This window comes from Nelumbo lutea, chromosome 3 (genome assembly GCF_056320005.1).
Source record: "Nelumbo lutea isolate HS-2025 chromosome 3, American lotus-T2T, whole genome shotgun sequence".
Lineage (NCBI taxonomy): Eukaryota > Viridiplantae > Streptophyta > Magnoliopsida > Proteales > Nelumbonaceae > Nelumbo > Nelumbo lutea.
The window spans coordinates 49603428-49613429 of NC_142686.1; the positions used below are offsets into that span (position 1 = coordinate 49603428).

Here is a 10002-nt window from a genome sequence, read left to right on the forward strand (position 1 = left end):
TTACCTTGTAATAATTATTTTCCTTATTCCCTTCCTAGATCCAGTTCTTTCTTTTGGAAATCAGTTGCACTTAAACTTCAAGATTTATACCTTTTCTTTATTAAGTCAGCCCGTACCATCTCATCTTAGAAATTTAACCTTTGTTGACATAATTACCAACGACCATTGGAATATTTCCTTGATTCAGAACAATTTTGATGCTAATCAAGTATCTGAAATTCTCAATACTCCTATTCTGCCTAATAATACAACGGTCTGGTGGAATTGGATAAGATATTTCTCTGGGAAGTAGGGCTGTTCACGGGTTGGGTTGGGTCAATTTGCTACGGTTTTTCCAACTGGCCCGACCTGGTCGGGTTACCTGACATAGAAACCGAAACCGATCCAGTGTTAAGCAAAACCGACCTGGTCGATTTGAGTCGGGTTGGGTCATTTGGGTCGGTTTCGGTTCTAAGTTCATCCCGTGATAAAATCTTGCTAATTTTAAAAACAATCATAAATTGAACATCAATTCAGCCATCTCCTATGATAAAATTTAAATGAAAAGTTAATCACAAAAGTTGTTCATTAATCACTATTCACTAATCCAAAGTTTCTTGCAACCATTCAAAAACTAAGTGGCCTAATGGGCTTTGGAACTTCATGTTTGTACTAGGAACTAAGTCGGTTCGGTTCAGGTCGGTTTAGGAATTTGTACAACCCGAAACCGACCCGTATTGATGAAAACCCAGCCGACTCGGGTTGGGTCGGTCTGGGTTGGTCGGTTTGGTTGGGTTGGGCCTTCTTATGAACAGCCCTACTGGGAAGTTCAAAATTCCATAGCTTATACAAATCTTCTTTAGGGTGGTATCCCTCACTTATCAAACCAAACAAATTCTTGTAACAAATGTATTTGACATCTGAATTGTCCCCCACAATATAAACTTTTGTTCTAGAGAATTATCAATAATTCCATTCCAGTTAAAGAGAAGATTTTCTCTGCTCAATAAGATGGATCATGTATTTTTTGCCAAATGGATGTTGAGATTGTTCATCATTTATTTCTAGAATGTCCCTTTTCGAAATCGATTTTATTTGCTGCTCCTTGGAATGTTCAAAAACAATAGTATTTCAAATCATCGGGCCATTAGGAAAACCAATAGCAATTTTTAGATTTTTTTTTCTCAATTAAACGTAACACCTGATCCTCCTCTTCAGATATGCTTGCAAATTAAGGAAAATACTGATTGTATCATCTTTACCGATGCGGGAAGAATCAATCAATTTTCATACTCTTATGGTGTTATATTAGTTGATATTCAATTGAATTGTCTACAAATTAAGGAAAATACAACGCATGCATACAAGTGGTGCATGGTGCGTAATGAGAGATTTTAACTCTTATGGATGCGTAGAAAATAAAAATGGACAAGTAGAAGTTAAACCAAGCCAAACTTGTGATTTTAATAACCTAGCTTATTGCAAATTGCAATCTCATTGAAATAGAAATGAATGGCCCACAATTCACATGGAAAAACAAGACTACTTGGGAGATGCTGGATCTAGTTAATGAAGAGTGGATGGGTATGCTTCCTAATGCTACTTCACATAATCTACCCTTCCTCTCTTCTAATCATTCCCCATTAATTCTTTATAAAGACTTCACCACTACTGGGGTCCCAAACCTTTTAGGTTTGAGGCAATGTGTTGCTTTGAATTAATAAGTGTAAATGAGATCATTAGTCAAGTTTGGAGTCTTGATAGCAGTGGCTCTAGGGTGATTTAGTTCATCAATAAGAGAAATTTGCTAGTTCAAAAGATTAGAGAATGGAATAAAACCCAGTTTAGGGATATTTTTAAGAGGAAACAAAATATTTTAACTAGATTGGAGAATGTTCAAAATCAAATTTCGGTTGGCTGTAACAACACGACTCTCATAAATATGAATGACAATGGGGCGGGGCAGGACTGGGTTTTGCCTGCCTCGTACCTGACCTCAAATTCAAATTCCCTGCCTTGAACCCCGATGGGGCTAAAAATCCTAACCCCATCCCCATCTCCACGGGGAATGGTTATCCTTGACTTTTCCCTACCCCGCCCCGGTCATTCTTGTATACTTAATTTGTTTTTTAATTTTTTTGATACCTTGCTAGAACTATTTTATATTATATATAATACTAGTGGGGACCAATGCGATGCACGTGCTTTATTAAGTGAAATCTAAATAATAGAAATGGTCATTTACTAAAATACCCCTTATAGTTTCATGGATTTACTAAAATCTACCCTATAGTTAGCATTTTACTAAAACACCACTTATAATTTGCAATTGATTTAATTAATCTTTCATTAGATGACAGTGGAAAATGACAGTGTTGACCCTAATGTTCATTTAAATAAATTTAATCAAAAGAAAATACCATTTTTTTCCTTAATAAGACATAGGTAACCACTCTATTCATTATATTTGGTTAATTTTATTTTCTATACAAAAAAGTGTTAAGGATATATTTGGAATAAAAAATATGGGCCTAATGGCAAAATAAACAATCCTTAATGAAAGATTGATTAAGTAAATAAGTTGTAAAATATATGAGATGTTTTAGTAAAATGAAAACTATAATGTAGGTTTAAGTAAATATGTAAAACTATAAGGTGTGTTATAGTAAATGACCCTAAGGCTGCGTTTGGAATCAGTGTAAAACGTCATCACACTGAACCAAAAAGTGACCGTTTTTTTTTTTTTTTAATAGTGACGGGTGGAAGAGTGTAAAGTTTTACATTGATAAAAGTTTTACATTGATAAAATCAATGTAGTTTTTACATCGATTATTGGTGTAAAACTTTAGAGGTGATGAGGTTTACATCTATTATTGACGTAAAACTACACTCCATCCAAACGCACGCAAAACTGAATTGGAGCGTAGTTTTACGTCAATAATAATTGCACCCTCTTTCCAAATGCGTATAAAACTAAACTGGAGGTTTACATCAGTTCTTGATTTACATCACATCCAAATGTAGCCTAATAGAAACACATAAGAGCATACAATTGTTTTTATATTTTCAACTTTTTAAATAATTAATAAGTATTCATATTTTATATACTACTTTTAGTGAATTTTTTATAATACAAAAAATAACAATAATTAATTTCAATTAGGATTATTCATTAAACTGATGAAACCGATCAACTCGACTTGAGTTGGTCGATTTTCTAGTATTTTAGGTTTGTTTTGGTTAAAAAATTTCCCAATTCAACCAGTTTAATCAATTTCACTTTGACCATTTGTAAACCAACCAAAATAAAACGACTTAACCATGGTTATATATTAATATTTATATTTTATATATAATTTTTAATATGACAAATTGGGAAATTTCCCATATTTCTTAATCTAAAATATTTTATATCATAAATCTAATTTTTTAATAGTTGCACTATAATTTTTAAAATTAAATTAACTTTTAAATCTTTTGAACCAATTGGCCAAACCAAAAAATCGACCCGAACCGATACAATTTGAATGGGTCGGTTTTCACAAAAGGTCAATCGATTTTAATCAACCAATCCCCAACTTGACCAGGTCAATTTGGTTGGCCAAATAGCCTATGACCGAACCGGACCAATTCATGAACACTCATGATTTCAGCTAAATCAATAGTCTCATCTCTAATAAATAACAATAATTTAATCTCCAATAATTATTGAAAATTTATAGTGAAAATACACAATTATTAAAAATATATTGATAATGAAAAATACAATAAGTACTAAAAATTTTTAGTCAATTACTTCTAGAATGGATCCTGAATAGTGAAAATACACAATTCTGTTATGGAGAATTATCAACAATTCCATTCCAGTCAAAGAGAATATTTTTCTGCCAAATGGATGTTGAGACTGTTCATCATTTATTTCTAGAATGTCCCTTTCCTTGGAATGTTCAAACTCCTGCTCCAATGAAAAAAGTTTCAAAAACAATAGTATTTCAAATCATTGGGTCATTAGGAAAACCAATAGTATTTTTTAAAATAATTTTTCTTCTCAATTAAACGTAACACCTGAACCTCCTCTTTAGATATGCTTGCAAATTAAGGAAAATACTGATTGGGGAAGAATCAACCAATTTTCATACTCTACAAATTGCACAACTTTTTGCTATCTATAAAGGAACTTTGATCGCGCAAACTCTTGGAAAATCACATCTTTTGGTCTGTTCTGACTCCCAATCAGTTATACAAGCACTTCAGCATCATTCCTCTATACATTCGTGTCTTATGAGCCTCTCAATAGAGACTATTGAGACAAAAAATTTACTGTTTTCTTTTGGAACGATTAAGTTACGGTACAGTATTATGTTCCTGCTCACACCGAATAGCAAAATTAGGTAAACAGTATGGAATCAGTTGTATTATATTAGTACCTTCCTTTTTATCCTACTCTACAAAATTTTGTATTTTATTTATTCCCTTAGTTAATATAATTTTTTACTTGTCAAAAAAAAATTGTAATTTCTAATAAATATCTCCCGTCAATATTTCCAATGCATGATGTGCGTGTGAGGACGGACAGCAAGGTCTATAGACTCTGTTCGACGGACAGCTTCTGCCAAGTATTCATCTGACTTCATCAATCATTCTCATCAAGGTAGACGGCACGTCGTCGGTACCAAAACCAATCCCATCCATCCATATCATCCAGTCAACTTTGGTCTAGACTAGCCTCGTCACTCGTAAATTCTAGAGACGACCCACCCCATCATATACTTCTCCTTCTCAAATTATATCATATCTTCCCTCCTATATCTATAAACGCATCATCAATCGATTTCGCCAACCAGTCTAGAGACTCTAGACTTAATTAACATTCATTGATGATCATCTTCATCTTCAGCTTTACCCAGTAAAATAGTACTCTTCCACCCTCCATGACCATGGCCATGGCCATTCCCATCCCTCCTTTTGACATGCTTTTCACCTTTAAGGAGGGACGACACTACAGGTACAGCTCGCTCGACGCGTTGCAGTCCAGAAAGCCCAATCTGCTGGCAGCGGTTTCCGCCCAGAACTCGCCATTTTTAGGCTTTGATTCCTCCAGAGAGCTTTTCGCTACCAGGAGGCCGCCGGCGGTGATTGCTGGGGTCTTGTCTAGGACGACAAACGATGACTACTCCATGTCGTCGATCATCACCGAGCTTCAAAGAGAGAGGTTGCAAGAAGAAGAACAAGTGGAGGAAGAGGAGGTTACAACAGCGACGCGACCCAAGAGACGCATAGCAGACTTCTGGCGTGAGATCCATGGCCAAGGCGACTGGACTGGTATGCTCGACCCAATCGATCCCCTCTTGCGCTCCGAGCTCATTCGCTACGGGGAGATGGCACAAGCTTGCTACGACGCCTTCGACTATGACCCTTCCTCCAGGTACTGTGGCAGCTGCCGATTCATGCGTCGCAAATTCTTCGACTGTCTGGGGATGGCCAACTTCGGCTACGACGTTTCTCGCTACCTCTACGCCACCACCAACATCAACCTCCCCAACTTCTTCAAGAAGTCTCGGTGGCCCAAGGTTTGGAGTCGGAACGCCAACTGGATCGGCTACGTCGCTGTTTCTAACGACGAGACCTCGGCGAGCCTCGGCCGCCGTGACATAACCATCGCCTGGAGGGGCACCGTAACACGGCTCGAGTGGATCGCCGACCTGATGGACTTCCTCCGGCCGGTTTCCTCCGACAAGATCCCGTGCCCCGATCCGTCCGTCAAGGTCGAGTCGGGGTTCCTGGACGTCTACACGGACAAGGACGAAACGTGTCGGTTCTGCAAGTACTCGGCCCGGGAGCAGATCCTAAGCGAAGTCAAGAGGCTGACGCAGCAGTACCCAGACGAGGAGCTGAGCATAACCATGACCGGCCACAGCCTGGGTAGCGCGCTAGCGATGCTGAGCGCTTATGACATAGCAGAGACGGGCGTGAACGTGACGGGGGACGGCCGGGCAGTTCCGGTAACCGTTTTCTCGTTCTCGGGACCGAGGGTCGGGAACGTGAGATTCAAGGAGCGGGTGGAGAGGTTGGGGGTGAAGGTGCTGAGGGTGGTGAACGTTCACGACACGGTGCCCAAGGTTCCGGGAATACTGTTCAACGAGCATGCGCCGGAGTTGGTGCACCGGTTTGCGCAGTGGTTGCCGTGGTGTTACTCGCACGTCGGAGTGGAGCTCACGCTGGACCACAAGCACTCTCCCTTCCTCAACGGCACCGGCGATCCCTCCTGCTTCCACAACCTGGAGGCTCTGCTGCATTTGCTCGACGGGTTAGTCTTATCTTTTCTCCTTTTCTTCGAGGTTATTTCCGGCATTTTCCATTTATTCTCCAACTCATGAATCCTGATAGGAATTAGGAAATGCTAAAATGGAGAGAAGGAACCCAATACACAAAGAGGCAAAGGCAACAATAACGGCTAAAAGCCTGAAACAGTAAAATGCAATAATCAAGATGCTGCTGACTTGACACCAGAACATCATCGTCAAGGGCCCATGGTTCCTCTGCGTAATCGTGGGACCCACAACTGCAAGGTGTGTAACATCCAACGGCTGGGACTGGGAATATCAACTTAAGATGGAACAAGTTGCTCCTGACCGTTGGATGGAGGAACAGAAGGAAAACGGTCAACCCATACGAGACAGTCGCGTTACGCGTGGTGGGTGTTGAGACCACATTTCCGCCCCCACAACTTTCCGCCCCATAATGACACACAGCACATCCCCGCTGTGTTTTGGAAACATCTTCCTGGTACATCAATACACAGCGGAAATGTGTCGTGGGGCGTTGTGGGGTGGGACGTCGTGAGGCGGAGATGTGAACTCGTGGGTGTTAGGCATAGAAGTCACTAGACAGACACAGACCAGACCAGCTATTGGCGTTATTATTATTATTTTTTAATTTTTAAAGTTTTTTACTCATGGGTCATTAAAAAACAGAAATGCAAATGGTATCTGATTAGAATATCAACATCCGATCTGTTGATAATTGGGTCAAACATTGATCCACCATAATTTGATTCGATCAGATCCAGAAATCTAATTATCTATTCATCACATTCCGGAAAGACTTCGACAGATCAATCCTCGGTGAATTTTAACCCAATTGGTTGGTTACCGCTTACCACTTTTGTATGATGCCAGTTGGTTAGTGCAAGTATTGAAATAGGGAAAATCTATGATGCTTGCAAGATTAAGTATCGGGTGTATCGAATCCCTATCGATGCATTCAATAGAGAGACTGATATAAAATCAATTTATAAAATTTAATACTTTGGAATTATGAGTTTTAATTGACAGACTGATACTCAACTTGAAATTATCAATTTAATGGGATCTTTAGGGATGTAATTATTTTATTTATTGTGATTTTAAGAAAATTGGGGCCCATAATTAATTTGAAAAAACATTATTTTCTTAATTTTTTTGGTACAGTAGTTTCTTAAAATTGAATCTATTTTCATCATCACACAAAGAAGTTATTTATTTTGCAAAAGCAACTTTTCCTCAAATTGAAATTATTAAACAATCCTTTTCAATGCACTCGAAATGGTTGGTGATGACTTTCAACCTTGACATGTGAAATAAAAATGATTTTTAGAATGGTTACTTTTTTGATAATTATTTTATTATATTTACTCCCAGCACAAAAATCATGCAAACATCATATCAACACAACATTTAGCTGAATATAAGAAATATATTATGTTGAATTTATGGGGATATATTTTCAATTTATGGCTAGATGATATGCCATCATGTTATTTGCATCGTTTTTTGCTTTCACGAAATCTCATCTCCTAAAAACATGTGATTCAATATTCATGTGATCATGATGAAGATTCATGAGTTGTATAGAATACACTTCTTTACTAGATGGCATGATTATGAAATGGGTCCGGTTATGATATCAAAAAAGATATGTTATCTGAAATCTTTTTTATCAATCAATTGGTATCATAAACGTGATAGCCAATCAAGTGTTATTTATCAAAATTCATAAATGGATTTTGATTGGTCAAAACTCTTTTGGTATCATGATTTTTCCTTACGAAAACATTTGCCTTCACAACTCTTGCATTTGTCATATAAGAGTGGAATATGTATGAATTTTTATTTTCATTTCACTTACATAGAAAAGAAATGACTGGCACTTAATTTGGAGGAATTCGCTAAGCTTAAAATACTTATTTCTTTTTAGTTTTTACTTGTATGAGAGTATATGCTATGCATGTGTGTACGCAAGTACATCAAAAATTTAAGCTAACAATATCTTATTAAATTTAACTTTTATAACCTACACAAAAATCAAGGCAAGTATTTGCATTATAATAGTATAGATGACTTCTGAACCACTAAAGAGCTGTCAATCTGTTGGATCTGGTTTGAGATAAGGGTTTAGTAGTGTCAAGTTGATTAATAACCAGTTTTATAAGATAGACCTAGAACCAAACCAATTGTTCATTGAAATAATTGGGTTTAATCGGATTAGGCCCAATTATACTTAATATCTATAATTGGGTCTGATATTAACAACTTACGACTCCATTTTTAATAAACAAATGTCTTTAATCAAAATTATCTTATATTTTATGAAATTTAACCCTTTACACATAAAAATAACAGAAATTACAAGAAAAACAAGGAACATTTACATTGCTTATATATAAATCGTTTGAAACAGCAGGAACTGGTATTGATCCACTTATTAATCGGGGATACAAACAAAGAACCAGAACCAACATAATCGGTTTGGCCGGTTCAGTTCTATTATTGGATAGACCGATCCATTGACAGCTCTAGAGAAGTAGCCAAAATAATGGGACTAAAAAATTCTCAGAATTGACAAATTCAAACCTACCGTCTACCGAAATTAAAATTCCCAAGTGAGACAACTTTTGAGAGATGTAGTTATTATATTTAGTGGATCAGCTTCTTCTTTCATTTTATTGCTTGAGTTCATCAATCAATCAATCAATCATACATGTATATATGGCCTTAATTAACTTTGAAACACGTACGTACAGGTACCATGGGAAGGGCCAAAGATTTGTGCTTTCAAGTGGAAGGGACCCTGCGTTAGTGAACAAAGCCTCTGACTTCTTGAACGATCACTACCTGGTTCCACCTTACTGGAGGCAAGATGAGAACAAAGGAATGGTGAGGAACCAGGAAGGACGGTGGGTGCAGCCAGAAAGGCCAAAGCATGAGGACCATCCATCTGATATTCATCATCACCTTCGGCAATTAGGTCTAGCCAAGGATGTATAGTCTCTCTCTCTCTGTCTCTCTCTTCTCATGTGAATTAATGGGTGGAATTAGAATGAAATATTTAGCAATGTATTTATATGGCGTGCCCAAGCCCATTTTCCTATAAAAAATAGTGATTGGTTTTGAAATATTTCAAATATTTGGCTTTCAAACCAAGGGGATGTTTGGAACCGTGGCTGTTTTAAAAAAAAAGGTGTCATGTCAGATTCACATAGACGTTTCAACAAATTTTCATGTATCTCATTGTTTGGTTCAACCGATTATTAAAAAGTCAGGTATGCCTAAAAAATCGGGACCCCACCGATGCATTGATGAACCATTTTCCCCAACGGTTGACTAATGTGTATCCTATGTGGTGCTTATCTGTCGGCACATACATCAAAAACGGTGATGAAAATCACCTTACCAAACAACATAGTGTTCATTGCCTACGTGGCAGAAGTGTTTTTTTTTTTTTTTTTTTTTGAAAAACAGGTCTTGGAAGCATAGGAATTTTTTCTTGAAAATTGGTCCCAAAAAGTGCCCACGATTTCAAACACCATGCAAATTATATCCATGTTTGGGAGGGCTGAAGCTTTGGTTGAGTTACTTTGGAGAAGCTGCTAAAAGAAGATTCAATGAAAAAACCAAGCTTTGGCTGTGATTTTTCACCAGTAGCATTAGGGTGGGGACTTTAGAAAGCCAAAAACCAACACGGGAAACCCAATCAGGAGGGCTT

At 37.5% G+C, this 10002-nt stretch overlaps 1 protein-coding gene across 1 annotated transcript; it reads left to right on the top strand.

The window, feature by feature from the left end:
* The first annotated feature begins 4288 nt into the window (after positions 1-4288).
* On the top strand, positions 4289-9421 carry LOC148864863 (phospholipase A1-Igamma1, chloroplastic-like). The gene is made up of 2 exons (XM_088974572.1): positions 4289-6286; positions 9041-9421. Exons 1-2 carry the CDS (start codon positions 4911-4913, stop codon positions 9282-9284), a joined length of 1620 nt encoding a protein of 539 aa, XP_088830698.1. The 5' UTR covers positions 4289-4910; the 3' UTR covers positions 9285-9421.
* Positions 9422-10002: the final 581 nt, after the last annotated feature.